The sequence below is a fragment of the Chelonia mydas genome, chromosome 14 (genome assembly GCF_015237465.2).
Source record: "Chelonia mydas isolate rCheMyd1 chromosome 14, rCheMyd1.pri.v2, whole genome shotgun sequence".
Taxonomy (NCBI): Eukaryota; Metazoa; Chordata; order Testudines; family Cheloniidae; genus Chelonia; species Chelonia mydas.
This window is the reverse complement of record NC_051254.2, coordinates 43301168-43317890: the sequence shown is the minus strand read 5'-3', so window position 1 is coordinate 43317890 and position 16723 is coordinate 43301168. Positions and strand designations below refer to the sequence as shown.

Here is a 16723-nt window from a genome sequence, read left to right as displayed (position 1 = left end):
CGGGACTGGCCCCAGGACACAGCTGGATCCTGCTTCCAGGAAGGAGAGCTGGGGACACACAGACAGACAGACAGACAGATGTGGCATGTCTGCAAGGAGGATCCCACATTCCCAGGTTCCCCAAGGCCATCCCGCTTCCCATGAGGGGTCGGCCCAGAGCGACCGGCACAAACCTCAGTGAGAGCTGAGCTGAGATGGGAGGAGAGAGGGGGAAGGAAGAAGAAATGAGAGAGAAAGAGAAGGGGGTGAACCAAAACCACCAACATCAATGCAAAGATCCCCAGTCAGACCTATCCAGCCCCAGACACTCCTCCCTCCATGCATACACCCCCATATACAGCCATTCATCTATCTGTCTATCCGTGACCATCCCCTCCATCCCCATCTATGCCCATAGACAGCCATTCATCTACCTATCCATCCATTCATTCATCCATCCAGCTATTCATCCATCCATCCATCTACATTAATCCCCATAGACAGCCATCCAGCCCCCAACATGCCTCTATCCATCCCTCCACTCTCATACACACTAATTTATCTATTTATCCATCCATCACCTTCACCATCCAACACCATCGATACCCTTAGAAAACCATCCTTCCATCTACCTATCCATCCATCCCCATCCTCATCCATCCATCTCCATCCATCCCCATCCATCCATCCTCACCCATCCCCATACACAGTCATCCATCTATTCATTTATCCATGCATCCCATACACATCGATCCATAAATTCAGTCTGCTCCATGCACTTCGATCCATCTGTCTGTCTATCCGCCCATCTATCCCCATCCAAACTCCTCCACCCATTGAATGGCCGGTAGACGAGTTGTGGAGGTTGGAGTCTGGGAAGCATCTTCCCAGGAAGGTCCCAAATGGCAGCTCTTGTCCCCACCACGCTGCAAAGCAAAGCAGCCGCTGACCTGTGACTGCGTCGGTGGAGACGGGGCCGAGGCGCTTGCGGCCGGAGACGCCGTAGAGGTTGAACTTGTATCGGCGGGAGGGGGCCAGGTTCGTTACGGTGACTGTGCGGGATCCCCCGTCCACGGGCAGTGCCTGGGGTTTGCCCTTCGTGTCCTTGTACTGGAGGAGGAAGGAGTCGAAGGTCCCCTCCTCCACGGTCCAGGAGAGCAGGGTGGAGTCGTGGGTGACGTCGGAGGCCGAGAGCTCCCCCAGGCTGGGCTGGGGGGCGGGTTCCTCCTCTCGTGGCGCCGCGGCTGGAACAGAGAGAGGGGGGTGAAGGGCGGAGGACAGGGCAGCTCGCTAGGTCCTTGGTGGGGCCGGGTAATTCCTAGCCAAAGGGGATCTGTAGGGAGGATTAGCGGGGGGAGGGTGCAGGGAGCACCAGAGACCGGCCCCAGGACACAGCCGGATCCTCCTGTTGGGAAGGAGAGCTGGGGACAGACAGACGGGGCATGTCTGCAAAGAGGATCCCACATTCCCCGCAGCCATCACACCTCCGTGGAGGGGTCGGCCCAGAGTGACCAGCACAAACCATGGGCAGAGCTGAGCTCAGACGGGAGGAGAGGGGGGAAGGAAGAACAAATGAGGGAGAAAGAGAAGGGGGTGAACCAAAGCCACCAACATCAATGGAAGGATCCCGATTGACACCCATCCAGCCCCGTACACACGCCTCCATCCCTCCAACTTCATATGCACCCATTCATCTATCTGTCCATCCATGACCATCCCCTCCATCCCCATCCATGCCCCTAGACAGCCGCCCATCTACACTTCCATCCATTCACCCATCTCCACCAATCCCCATAGACAGGCACCCAGCTCCAGACACGTCTCCATCCAGTCCTGCATCTTCATACACACCCATTCATCTATTTATCCACCCATCCATCCCCACCCACAGCCATCCATCCCCTTACACAGCCCTCAACTGATCTATCTATCCATCCATCCATCCCCACCCACAGCCATCCATCTGTCTGTTCACTCACTGATCCATGCACCCCACAGACATCGCTCCAGTCAGTCAGTCTGCTCCAAGCACATCGACCAGCTGCCTGTCTGTCTATCCACCAAACCATATGCCTCCATCTGTTGAGTGGCCAGTCGATGGGACGTGGAGGTGGGAGTCTAGGAAGTGTCTTCCCAGGAAGGTCCCTGCTGGCAGCTGTTGTCCCTACCACACTGCAAAGCAAAGGGGGCCGGAGGGGAAGGGGCCGGTGCCCCAGGGGCAGCCGCTGACCTGTGACGGCGTCGGTGGAGACGGGGCCGAGGCGCTTGCGGCCGGAGATGCCGTAGAGGTTGAACTTGTATCGGCGGGAGGGGGCCAGGTTGGCGACGGTGACCGTGCGGGATCCCCCGTCCACGGGCAGCGCCTGGGGTTTTCCCTCCGCGTCCTTGTACTGGAGGAGGAAGGAGTCGAAGGTCCCCACCTCCACGGTCCAGGAGAGCAGGGTGGAGTCGTGGGTGACGTCGGAGGCCGAGAGCTCCCCCAGGCTGGGCTGGGGGGCAGTTTCCTCCTCCCGTGGCGCCGCGGCTGGAACAGAGAGAGGGGGGTGAAGGGTGTGGCTGGGGTGCAGGGTGGTTTGCCAGGTCCTTGGGGGCGGCGATATTCCTGGGCAGAGGGGATCTGGAGAGAGGATTAGCAGAGGGAAGGTGCAGGGAGCCCCAGGTATCGGCCCCAGGACACAGCCAGACCCTGCTGCTGGGAAGGAGAGCTGGGGATAGACAGACGGATGGGGCAAGTCTGCAAAGAGGATCCCACATTCCTGGGTTCCCCGCAGCCATCCCTCCCCATGGAGGGGTCGGCCCAGAGTGACCGGCACAAACCATGGGCAGCGCTGAGCTGAGACGGGAGGAGAGAGGGGGAAGGAGGAACAAACGAGAGAGAAAGAGAAGGGGGTGAACCAAAGCCTCCAGCATCAATGGGAAGATCCCCATTGACACCCATCCTTCCCCAACCACTCCTCGAAACATCCCTCCATCCTCATACACACACATTCATTTATTCATTTATTCATCCGTCCCCGTCCCACATCACCCATACCCTTACACAGCCATCCATCTACCTATCTATTGTGATACAGGGGGCCAGGGAGCAGTGGTAGAGTGGTCGAGGGGAGATATATAAGCCCTAGGCTAATTGAGGCGTGGTTCCCTGTAGACTAGGGAGGGTGGCTACAGGTTAATTGGAGCACCTGTGGTCAATTAAACCCTGTCAGGAACCTAATAAAACCCCCTGCTTCAGGCAGTCAGAGGAGGAGGAGGAAGGAGAGAGGACTGGAGCTTGGAGGTGTGTTGAGAGATTTGGAAGACCTGAGAACTGAAGTAAGGGAGACCCTGCCCCAGCAGGACAGGGAGACTTCCTCCCCCCCAGCATCTAAGGACTGAGGGTAACCCCACCTAAGGGGGATGAGGGTAAGAAACCCGCAGGGGCTGAGAGGGGCTGGGGCTGGGGCTTAGAGTGAGGAGCAAACCCAGATCCCTCCCCCGCTTCCCTCCTCTACCGCTTTCCCGGGCTTGTAGCGGGGCCCTCAGCACCCAAGAGCAGGGGCAAGGGGTGACATCTTAGCCCCTCCCCAAGAAAAGCGCAGAACCCACCATATAAACATCGGCCATCTTGCCACACTATCCATCCTTCCATCCATCCATCCATCCCCATAGACAGCCATCCATCTATCCATACAATCATTGATCCAGTCACCCCATACATATTGATCCATTCGTTCAGTCTGCTCCATGGACATCAATCCGTCTGTCTATCCACTCAGCCATCCCCATCCAAAGTCCTCTATCTGTTGAATGGCCGGTAGATGGGTTGCGGAGGTTGGAGACTTGGAAGCATCTTCCCAGGAATGTCCCGGCTGGCAGCAAAGCAAAGGGGGCGGGTGGGGAAGGGGCCGGCACCCCCGGGAGCAGCCGCTGACCTGTGACGGCGTCGGTGGAGACGGGGCCGAGGCGCTTGCGGCCGGAGATGCCATAGAGGTTGAACTTGTATCGGCGGGAGGGGGACAGGTTGGCGACGGTGACCATGCGGGATCCCCCGTCCATGGGCAGCGCCTGGGGGTTGCCCTCCGCGTCCTTGTACTGGAGGAGGAAGGAGTCGAAGGTCCCCTCCTCCACGGTCCAGGAGAGCGGGATGGAGTCGTGGGTGACGTCGGAGGCTGAGAGCTCCCCCAGGCTGGGCCGGGGGGCGGGTTCCTCCTCCTGCGGCGCCGCGGCTGGAACAGAGAGAGGGGGGTGAAGGGTGCAGCCGGGATATGTGGTGGCTCTCTGAGTCCTTGGGGGGCTGCTTTATTCCAAACGAGAGGGGACCGGTGGATAGGATTAGCGGACCGAGGGTGCAGGGAGCCCCAGGGCCCAGCCCCAGGACACAGCTGGATCCTGCTTCCGGGAAGGAGAGCTGGGGACAGACAGATGAACGGGGCATGTCTGCAAGGAGGATCCCACTTTCCCACCTGGGTTCCCGCGGCCATCCCGCCTCCATGGAGGGGTCGGCCCAGAGTGACCAGCACAAACCACGGTAAGAGCTGAGCTGAGAGGGGAGGAGAGAGAGGGAAGGAAGAACAAATGACAGAGAAAGAGAAGGGGGTGAACCAAAGCCACCACCATCAATGGAAAGATCCCCAGTTACACCCATCCAGCCCCAGAAACGCCCATACCCGTCTAGCCCCAACCACTTCTCCAAACATCCCTCCGTCCTCATACACACCCATTCATCTATCTGTCCAGCCGTGACCATCCCCTTCATCCCCATCCATGCCCACAGACAGCCACCCATCTACACATCCATCCATTCATCCACCTACCCATCCATCTATTCATCCGCCTATCCATCCATCCCCACCAATCCCCATAGACATCCATTCATCCATCTATCCATCCATGACCATCCGCTCCATTCGTCCATTCATCCCTCCATCTCCCCATAGACAGCCATCCATCTATCTATTCCATGGAGCAGACAATCCCCATAGACAGCCATCCATCTATCTATTCACTCACTGATCCATGCACCCCACGCACATCGCTCCAGTCAGTCAGTCTGTTCCATGCACATCGATCCAGCTGTCTAGCCACCCCTCCATTCCCATCCAAACTCCTCCACCCATTGAATGGCCGGTAGACGGGTTGCGGAGGTTGGAGTCTTGGAAGCATCTTCCCAGGAAGGTCCAGGCTGGCAGCAAAGCAAAGGGGGTGGGAGGGGACGGAGCTGGCACCCCGGGTCCAGCCGCTGACCTGTGACGGCGTCGGTGGAGACGGCGCCGAGGCGCTTGCGGCCGGAGATGCCGTAGAGGTTGAACTTGTATCGGCGGGATGGGGCCAGGTTGGTGACGGTGACCGTGCGGGATCCCCCATCCACGGGCAGCGCCTGGGGTTTGCCCTTCGCGTCCTTGTATTGGAGGAGGAAGGAGTCGAAGTCCCCGGCCTGGACGGTCCAGGAGAGCAGGGCGGAGTCGTGGGTGACGTCGGAGGCCGAGAGCTCCCCCAGGCTGGGCTGGGGGGCAGGTTCCTCCTCTCGCGGCGCCGCGGCTGGAACAGAGAGAGGGGGGTGAAGGGCGTGGCTGGGGTAGAGGGAGGCTCACTGAGTCCTTGGGGGCCAGGTAATTCCTAGGCAGAGGGGATCAGCAGAGAGGATTAGCGGAGGGAGGGGGCAGGGAGCCCCACAGACCAGCCCCAGGACACAGTCGGATCCTGCTGCTGGGAAGGAGACCTGGGGACAGACGGATGGACGGGGCATGTCTGCAAAGAGGATCCCACATTCCTGGGTTCCCCGCAGCCACCCGCCTCCGTGGAGGGGTCGGCCCAAACCTCGGTGAGAGCTGAGCTGAGACGGGAGGAGGGGGGGGAAGGAAGAACACGTGAGAGAGAGAAGGGGGTGAACCAAAGCCTCCAATGTCAATGGAAAGATCCCCACTGACACCCCTCCAGCCGTACACACGCCTCCATCCCCATCCATTTTCACTCATACCCATCCATCTCCATAAATACCCAGTGTCTACCCATCCCTTTCCACATGTCCTCCTGCCAGCTATTCATCCCCCACGGACCCATCCGTCCATCTTGTCAAACACATCCATCCTTCGACCCATCCATCATTCCCTCTGTCTCTGATACAGCCCTCCATGCATCCACACACCCCCTCCATCCGTCCAGCCATCCCCCAATACAGCCGTCCATCCATCCACACCCTCCTCTATCCACACACCCCCTCCACACGCCTCCTCCATCCATCCATCCGCACAGCCCCTCCATCCATCTATCATTCCGTCAATTCTCTGATACCCCCCCTCCATCCGTCCAGCCATACCCCCCTCCATCCGTCCAGCCATCCCCCAATACAGCCGTCCATCCATCCACACCCTCCTCTATCCACACACCCCCTCCACACGCCTCCTCCATCCATCCATCCGCACACCCCCTCCATCCGTCCATCCATCCCCCAATACAGCCGTCCATCCATCCACACCCCCCTCCATCCACACACCCCCTCCATACGCCTCCTCCATCCATCCATCCGCACACCCCCTCCATCCATCTATCATTCCGTCAATTCTCTGATACCCCCCCTCCATCCGTCCAGCCATACCCCCCCTCCATCCGTCCAGCCATACCCCCCCTCCATCCGTCCAGCCATCCCCCAATACAGCTGTCCATCCATCCACACACCCCCTCCATCCACACACCCCCTCCACACGCCTCCTCCATCCATCCATCCGCACACCCCCTCCATCCATCTATCATTCCGTCAATTCTCTGATACCCCCCTCCATCTGTCCAGCCATCCCCCCCCAATACAGCCGTCCATCCATCCCCCAATACAGCCGTCCATCCATCCACACACCCCCCTCCATCCACACACCCCCTCCACACACCTCCTCCATCCATCCATCCGCACACCCCCTCCATCCATCTATCATTCCGTCAATTCTCTGATACCCCCCTCCATCTGTCCAGCCATCCCCCCCCAATACAGCCGTCCATCCATCCCCCAATACAGCCGTCCATCCATCCACACCCCCCTCTATCCACACACCCCCTCCACACGCCTCCTCCATCCATCCATCCGCACACCCCCTCCATCCATCTATCATTCCGTCAATTCTCTGATACCCCCCGTCCATCCGTCCAGCCATACCCCCCGTCCATCCGTCCAGCCATACCCCCCGTCCATCCGTCCAGCCATACCCCCCGTCCATCCGTCCAGCCATACCCCCCCTCCATCCGTCCATCCATCCCCCAATACAGCTGTCCATCCATCCCCCAATACAGCCGTCCATCCATCCACACACCCCCTCCATCCACACACCCCCTCCACACGCCTCCTCCATCCATCCATCCGCACACCCCCTCCATCCATCTATCATTCCATCAATTCTCTGATACCCCCCCAATACAGCCATCCATCCATCCCCCAATACAGCCGTCCATCCATCCACACCCCCATCCATCCACACACCCCCTCCACACGCCTCCTCCATCCATCCATCCGCACAGCCCCTCCACCCATCTATCATTCCGTCAATTCTCTGATACCCCCCCAATACAGCCGTCCATCATCCCCAATACAGCCGTCCATCCATCCATCCACACAAACCCGTCCTTCCATCAATCCATCTATCATTCTATCCATTCCCCAATACAGCCCTCAATCTATCCACACACACCCCTCCATCCATCCCTCCATCCATCCATCAATCCATTCACACATAGATGCTGTGGGTAGATCTATCATTCCATCCATTCCCCAATACAGCCCTCCCTCCATCCATTCATCCACCCCCTCTATCCATCCATCCACACAAACCCATTCTTCCTTCTATCTATCCATCTATCATTCCATCTGTTCCCCAATACAGCCCTCCATCCATCCATCCATCCACCCCCTCCATCCATCCACACACCCCCCCCCATCCATCCATCCATCCATCCACCCCCTCTATCCATCCATCCACACACACCCCTCCATCCACCCATCCACACAAACCCATCCTTCCTTCTATCTATCCATCTATCATTCCATCCATTCCCCAATACAGCCCTCTATCCATCCATCCACCCACCCCCTCTATCCATCCATCCATCCATCCACCCACCCCCTCTATCCATCCATCCATCCATCCACCCACCCCCTCTATCCATCCATCCATCCATCCACCCCCTCTATCCATCCATCCATCCATCCATCCACCCCCCACACTCTCATCTGTTGAATGGTCAGTAGCCCAGTCTTGGACATCTGAGGCTTTGAAGTGTCTTCCTGAGATGGCCCTGGAGCACTGGCTAATGCCCCCACCGCGCTGCAAAGCAAAGCGGGATACAAGGGGAAGGAGCCGGTGCCCCGGGAGCAGCCGCTGACCTGTGACGGCGTCGGTGGAGATGGGGCCAAGGCGCTTGCGGCCGGAGACACCGTAGAGGTTGAACTTGTATCGGCGGGAAGGGGCCAGGTTGGCGACAGTGATTGTGCGGGATCCCCCATCCACGGGCAGCGCCTGGGGGTTGCCCTCCGTGTCCTTGTACTGGAGGACGAAGGAGTCGAAGGTCCCAGCCTGGACGGTCCAGGAGAGCAGGGCGGAGTCGTGGGTGACGTTGGAGGCCGAGAGCCCCCCCAGGCTCGGCTCGGGGGCGGGTTCCTCCTCCCGCGGCGCCGCGGCTGGAACAGAGAGAGGGGGGTGAAGGGGGCAGATCACTGTCTGGGATAAAAGGCAACAACTGGAGGGAAGACAAAGCAGAAGAGTGGAGAAAAAAAATAGACTCAAAACCGACCAAAAGAAAAAATGAATGAGGAAGGAGGGGAAACGTTCGAGGAAACGGAAGAGAGAAAAGGGGGGAAGCAGCAAAGGAAGAAAGAGGAAGGAAAGTAGAGGGAAGAATCCAAGGAAAGTGGGGAGACGGCGCAAGAGAGATCAGGAAGGGAAGAATGAAAGCATGAAAGGGAGGAAACAGAAGAATGATGGGGAAGGAACGCTGACTAAACAGCGTAGAGGAAGGAAAGGAGAGAACTGGATGGCGCAGATGGACAGAGAGTGAAAGCGGAGGAGAAAGAGAAATGAGGAGTAGATCGATCACGGAAAGGGGAGAGAAGGGGAGGATCCCTGGACTCATAGATGACAGACAAAGAGAGAAAGAAGGGGGAGGCAGAAAGAAAGGCACAGACCAGCTGGAGGGTAGAAGCAGGAGAGTGAAGGAGATAAAAGAAGGGCATTGGATGGACAGAAGGGGGAAGAAAGCGCCGGTTGCCTGGCATTGGGAGAAGCTGAAGGCAGAAAGAGAGAAGGTGGAAGGAGGCAGAGAACTAGGCACAGGAGATAGACGGAGCGTGGAAGGAGGAGGAGGTCGCAGCCCTGGGACCCTGGGGACGGGCTGGCGGCCGGGTGGCTCTCAGCACAGACAGACACATGGCACACGCCCGTGCTGTGAGCAAGGGCAAGGGCACAAGCGGCTCCGGAGAGAGACGTGACGCTCCAGGAGCCAGAGAGGCCGAGGAGACCCAGGCACCTGGGCGCAGCCGCTGACCTGTGACGGCGTCGGTGGAGACGGGGCCGAGGCGCTTGCGGCCGGAGACGCCGTAGAGGTTGAACTTGTATCTGCGGGAGGGGGCCAGGTCATGGAGGTGGAGGGAGCGCAGGGCACCGTCCACGGGCAGCGCCCGGGGGTTGCCCTCTGCATCCCGGTACTGGAGGATGAAGGAGTCGAAGGTCCCCTCCTCCACGGTCCAGGAGAGGTCGAGGGAGTTGTGGGCTGCATTGGCCACCGAGAGCTCCCCCAGGCGGAGCTGCGTCCCGACTCCCTCCTTCCGCGGCGCCGTGGCTGGAAGAGAGATTGGCGGGGTGAGGGGCACGGCCACTCGCTGAGTCCAACCGGGGACAATGAACCAGAGAGAGCAGGGGCAGGGCATGCTGGGGCTCATGCCCCGTTACCCAGGGACCCTGCAGGGAGTGAAAATTTAAGCGGGGAGGTCGCAAGGGAGCAAAAAGGAGAGATGGGACCTCGAGAGGGGGCCTGGGTGACCCTGAGTGTATCCTGAATGGGAGAGATGGATGGATGCTGGGGATGGATGGAGGTGTGGCTACAAGTTAGCGATAGATGGATGCTGGGGATGGATGGATGGATGGATGCAGGTGTGGGTACAAGTTGGAGATGGATGGATGGATGCTGGGGATGGATGGAGGTGTGGCTACAAGTTGGAGATGGCTGGCTGGATGCTCTGGGTGGATGGATGGATGGATGGAGGCGTGGGTACATGTTGGGGATGGATGGATGGATGGAGGAGGTGTGTGGAGGGGGTGTGTGGATGGATGGGGGTGTGGCTACAAGTTGGAGATGGCTGGCTGGCTGGATGCTCTGGGTGGATGGATGGATGGATGGAGGTGTGGGTACAAGTTGGAGATGGATGGATGGAGGTGTGGCTACAAGTTGGAGATGGCTGGATGGATGGATGCTGTGGGTGGATGGATGGATGAATGGATGGAGGTGTGGGTACATGTTGGAGATGGATGGATGGATGCTGGGGATGGATGGATGGATGAATGGATGGAGGTGTGGGTACAAGTTGGAGATGGCTGGATGGATGGATGCTGTGGGTGGATGGATGGATGGATGGATGGAGGTGTGGGTACATGTTGGAGATGGATGGATGGAGGTGTGGGTACAAGTTGGAGATGGATGGATGCTGTGGGTGGATGGATGGATGAATGGATGGAGGTGTGGGTACATGTTGGAGATGGATGGATGGATGGATGCTGGGGATGGATGGATGGAGGTGTGGCTACATGCTGGAGATGGATGGAGGCATACACAGTCACGTGTAGGCCCCATAAAGAGGTCCATAGACAGTCCAAGGAAGGGGAACTGGGGCAGACTCAGACAAGCGGGACAGAGGAACATGGGCCGGAATGGTTCCCCAAGCTCCTGTGCAATGGAGAGAGACCACGAAGAGAAGATGGAAGAGAAGAACGTCTTCGCGATGGCCAGCACCGTTACTGTGTTGCAGGGCAAAGCAGGGTATGAGGGGAAGGGGCTCGGCACCCCCGGGTCCAGCCGCTGACCTGTGACGGCATCGGTGGAGACGGGGCCGAGGCGCTTGCGGCCGGAGATGCCATAGAGGTTGAACTTGTATCGGTGGGAGGGGGCCAGGTTGGCGACGGTGACCGTGCGGGATCCCCCGTCCACGGGCAGCGCCTGGGGGTTGCCCTCCGCGTCCTTGTACTGGAGGAGGAAGGAGTCGAAGTCCCCGGCCTCGACGGTCCAGGACAGCAGGGCGGAGTCGTGGGTGACGTCGGAGGCCGAGAGCTCCCCCAGGCTGGGTTGGGGGGCCTGTTCTTCCTCCCGTGGTGCCGCGGCTGGAACAGAGAGAGGGGGGTGAAGAGCGCAGCCGGGGTGGGGGTGGCTCACCGGATCCTTCGGGGTCTGGGTTATTCCTAGGCCAGAGGGGATCTGCAGAGAGAATTAGCAGGGGAGGGTGCAGGGATCCCAAGGGACCAGTCCCAGGACACAGACGGATCCTGCTTCTGGGAAGTAGAATTGCAGACAGGCGGATGGTGAAAGTCTATAAAGAGGATCCCACATTCCCGAGTTCACCGCGGCCATCCCACCCCATGGAGGGGTTGGCCCAGAGCGACCGGCACAAACCTCGGTGAGAGCTGAGCTGAGACGCGAGGAGAGAGGGGGAAGGAAGAACAAATGAGAGAGAAAGAGAAGGGGGTGAACCAAACCCACCAACATCACTGTAAAGATCCCCATTGACACCCATCCACCCCCAGAAACTCCTCCATCCCCATACACATCCATCCATCACCATACCATCCGTCCATCTATCCGTCCATCCATGCATTCATCACCACAACCATCTGGTCCTTGTTTCTGACAATGGCAGCTGGTCACAGAGTGACACGTATACAGCTACCGGTGCATCCCCCAAAACACCCATCCTTCCCCACACACATCCCAGTACACCTCCGCCCACCCTTCTCCCGTCCCCATACACCTCCTCACCCTTCCCCCCGTCCATTCTAATTCACATCTGCCTTCCCACCTGTCCTTCCGTCCGTCCATCCAATATCCAATCCTCTATCTATTCATACATCTTCATCCACCCCTATAGACAGTCATCCATCTACCTATTCATTCAGCCATCCATCCCCATACATATGTATCCATTCACTCAACCTGCCCCATGCACATCCACACCCCCACCCCCGCACCCAGCCAGCCACCCGTCTATCGATCCATCCATCCACCCACCCACCCACACTCTCTCTGTCCGGCAATCTGCTTCTTAAAGCTGGAGGATTGGAGGCATCTTCCTTGGAAGCTCCCGGCCCAGGGGTTGGTGCCTCTGACACTGGAAAGCAAAGGGGGCGGGAGGGGAAGGGGCCGGTGCCCCGGGGGCAGCCGCTGACCTGTGACTGCGTCGGTGGAGACGGGGCCGAGGCGCTTGCGGCCGGAGATGCCGTAGAGGTTGAACTTGTATCGGTGGGAGGGGGCCAGGTTGGCGACGGTGACCGTGCGGGATCCCCCGTCCACGGGCAGCACCTGGGGGTTGCCCTCCGTGTCCCGGTACTGGAGGAGGAAGGAGTCGAAGGTCCCGGCCTGGACGGTCCAGGAGAGCAGGGCAGAGTCGTGGGTGACGTTGGAGGCCGAGAGCTCCCCCAGGCTGGGCTGGGGGGCAGGTTCCTCCTCCCGCGGCGCCGCGGCTGGAACAGAGAGAGGGGGGTGAAGGGCGCAGCCAGGGTGGGGGAGGCTCACCTGGGTTATTCCTAACCAGAGGGGATCTGAGGAGAGGAATTCTTGTGTGGAGGGCGAAGGGAGTCCCAGGGACTAGCCCTAGGACACAACTGGATCCTGCTGCTGGGAAGGAGAGCTGGGGACAGACCGACGGACAGGGCACGTCTGCAAAGAGGATCCCACATTCCCCGCGGCCACCCCAGAGCAACCGGCACAAACCTCGGTGAGGGAAGGAAGAAGAAATGAGAGAGAAAGAGAAGGGGTTGAACCAATGCCACCACCGTCAATGGGAAGATCCCCACTGACACCCATTCATTGCCAAACCCACCCCTCCATCCATCACTCCCAATCTACACCCATCTATCCATCCCTGTACACACCCATACACTCCATCCATCCCTCCCCTCATCCATCCACCCATCCCCATACACACCCATCCGTTAGTCGATCACTGTCCAACCATCCATCCATCACTATACATAACAGCCTTTTGGCTCCCAGTACTAACTGGCAGAAGGGTTACACGTACACACACGTCTACCTATGCATCCCCATAAATAGCCCTCCATCCCCATGCACATCCGTCCACCCACCCATCTGTCTATCCATCCCCATCCACAGCCATTCCTCCATCTATCCATCGTGGCCACCAATTCCATCCTTCCAGCCATCCCCATACACATCTATCCATTCACTCAACGTGCCCCGTGCACGTGATCCACCAGTTTATCCATCCTTCCCTCCATCCCTCCCTCCATCCATCCATCCATCCCTCCCTCCATCCATCCATCCGTGCCTAAACATTCTCTTCTCTCCAGACCTTGAATGGCTGGTAGTCTGGTGGTGGAGGCTGGAGGCTTGGAAGCATCTTTTTGGGAAGTTCCTAGCCTGGGGGCCAGCATCACCACCACGCTGTAAAGCAAAGCGGGCGGGAGAGGATGGAGCCGGCACCCCCGGGAGCAGCCGCTGACCTGTGACGGTGTCGGTGGAGACGGGGCCGAGGCGCTTGCGGCCGGAGATGCCGTAGAGGTTGAACTTGTATCGGCGGGAGGGGGCCAGGTTGGCGACGGTGACCGTGCGGGATCCCCCGTCCACAGGCAATGCCTGGGGTTTGCCCTCCGCGTCCTTGTACTGGAGGAGGAAGGAGTCGAAGGTCCCCTCTACAGTCCAGGAGAGCAGGATGGAGTCGTGGGTGACGTCAGAGGCTGAGAGCTCCCCCAGGCTGGGCTGGGGGGCGGGTTCTTCCTCCCCAGTCACGGCTGGAACAGAGAGAGGGGGGAGAAGGTCACAGCCAGGGTTGGGGGCGGCTCACTGGGTCCTTGGGGGCCCAAGTTATTCCAAGCGAGATGGGACCTGCAGAGACAATTAGTGAGGGGAGGGTGCAGGGAGCCCCAGGGACTGTTCCCAGGACAGAGCCGGATCCTGCTGCTGGGAAGCAGAGCTGGGGACAGACAGACAGATGGTGCATGTCTGCAAAGAGGATCCCACATTCCCGGGTTCCCCGCAACCACTCCACTTCCGCGGAGGCGTCGGGTGAGAGCGACCGACACAAACCACGGTGAGAGCTGAGCGGAGATGGGAGGAGAGAGAGGGAAAGAAGAACAAATGAGAGAGAAAGGGAAGGGAGTGAACCAAAGCCACCAATGTCAATAGAGATCCCCATTGACACCCATCCAGCCCCAGATACACACATCAGTCCATCCATCCCAGAACACTTCTTCTTCCATCCCTCTGCACGTACACCTATCCATCCATCCCCGTACGCAGCTACATACCCATCTATCACCAAACCCTCCATCTGTCCATCCATCCATCCCTCCATCCCCGTACGCAGCTACATACCCATCTATCGCCAAACCCTCCCTCTGTCCATCCATCCATCCCTCCATCCCCGTACACAGCTACATACCCATCTATCACCAAACCCTCCCTCTGTCCATCCATCCATCCCTCCATCCCCGTACGCAGCTACATACCCATCTATCACCAAACCCCCCCTCTGTCCATCCATCCATCCCTCCATCCCCGTACGCAGCTACATACCCATCTATCACCAAACCCTCCATCTGTCCATCTATCCCTCCCTCCATCCCCGTACGCAGCTACATACCCATCTATCACCAAACCCCCCCTCTGTCCATCCATCCATCCCTCCATCCCCGTACGCAGCTACATACCCATCTATCACCAAACCCTCCCTCTGTCCATCCATCCATCCCTCCATCCCCGTACACAGCTACATCCCCATCTATCACCAAACCCTCCCTCTGTCCATCCATCCATCCCTCCATCCCCGTACGCAGCTACATACCCATCTATCACCAAACCCTCCCTCTGTCCATCCATCCATCCCTCCATCCCCGTACGCAGCTACATACCCATCTATCACCAAACCCTCCCTCTGTCCATCCATCCATCCCTCCATCCCCGTACGCAGCTACATACCCATCTATCACCAAACCCTCCCTCTGTCCATTAATCCATCCCCCCATCCCCGTACGCAGCTACATACCCATCTATCACCAAACCCTCCCTCTGTCCATTAATCCATCCCCCCATCCCCGTACGCAGCTACATACCCATCTATCACCAAACCCTCCCTCTGTCCATCCATCCATCCCTCCATCCCCGTACACAGCTACATACCCATCTATCAACAAACCCTCCCTCTGTCCATCCATCCATCCCTCCATCCCCGTACACAGCTACATACCCATCTATCACCAAACCCTCCCTCTGTCCATTAATCCATCCCCCCATCCCCGTACGCAGCTACATACCCATCTATCACCAAACCCTCCCTCTGTCCATCCATCCATCCCTCCATCCCCGTACACAGCTACATACCCATCTATCACCAAACCCTCCCTCTGTCCATCCATCCATCCCTCCATCCCCGTACGCAGCTACATCCCCATCTATCACCAAACCCTCCCTCTGTCCATCCATCCATCCCTCCATCCCCGTACGCAGCTACATACCCATCTATCACCAAACCCTCCCTCTGTCCATCCATCCATCCCTCCATCCCCGTACGCAGCTACATATCCATCTATCACCAAACCCTCCCTCTGTCCATCCATCCATCCCCGTACGCAGCTACATCCCCATCTATCACCAAACACCCCCTCTGTCCATCCATCCATCCATCCATCACTCCATCCACGTACGCAGCTACATACCCATCTATCACCAAACCCTCCATCTGTCCATCCATCCATCCCTCCATCCCCGTACGCAGCTACATCCCCATCTATCACCAAACCCTCCCTCTGTCCATCCATCCATCCCTCCATCCCCGTACGCAGCTACATACCCATCTATCACCAAACCCTCCCTCTGTCCATCCCTCCATCCCTCCATCCCCGTACGCAGCTACATACCCATCTATCACCAAACCCTCCCTCTGTCCATCCATCCATCCCTCCATCCCCGTACGCAGCTACATACCCATCTATCACCAAACCCTCCATCTGTCCATCCATCCATCCCTCCATCCCCGTACGCAGCTACATCCCCATCTATCACCAAACCCTCCCTCTGTCCATCCATCCATCCCTCCATCCCCGTACGCAGCTACATACCCATCTATCACCAAACCCTCCATCTGTCCATCCATCCATCCCTCCATCCCCGTACGCAGCTACATACCCACCTATCACCAAACCCTCCATCTGTCCATCTATCCCTCCCTCCATCCCCGTATGCAGCTACATACCCATCTATCACCAAACCCTCCCTCTGTCCATCCATCCATCCCTCCATCCCCGTACGCAGCTACATCCCCATCTATCACCAAACCCCCCCTCTGTCCATCCATCCATCCCTCCATCCCCGTACACAGCTACATACCCATCTATCACCAAACCCCCCCTCTGTCCATCCATCCATCCATCCATCACTCCATCCACGTACGCAGCTACATACCCATCTATCGCCAAACCCTCCCTCTGTCCATCCATCCATCCCTCCATCCCCGTACGCAGCTACATACCCATCTATCAACAAACCCTCCCTCTGTCCATCCATC

The 16723-nt window shown here is 58.5% G+C and overlaps 1 protein-coding gene across 1 annotated transcript in view; it reads right to left on the bottom strand.

Moving 5' to 3' along the window:
- Positions 1–16723, bottom strand: part of LOC102946450 (tenascin-X) — an 82626-nt gene that overhangs the window by 30847 nt on the left and 35056 nt on the right. The window contains 9 exon segments of the mRNA XM_043527624.1: positions 930–1223; positions 2210–2503; positions 3894–4187; positions 5206–5499; positions 8327–8620; positions 9484–9777; positions 11016–11309; positions 12369–12662; positions 13665–13952. Of these exon segments, the coding sequence (XP_043383559.1) occupies positions 930–1223; positions 2210–2503; positions 3894–4187; positions 5206–5499; positions 8327–8620; positions 9484–9777; positions 11016–11309; positions 12369–12662; positions 13665–13952 (2640 nt within the window).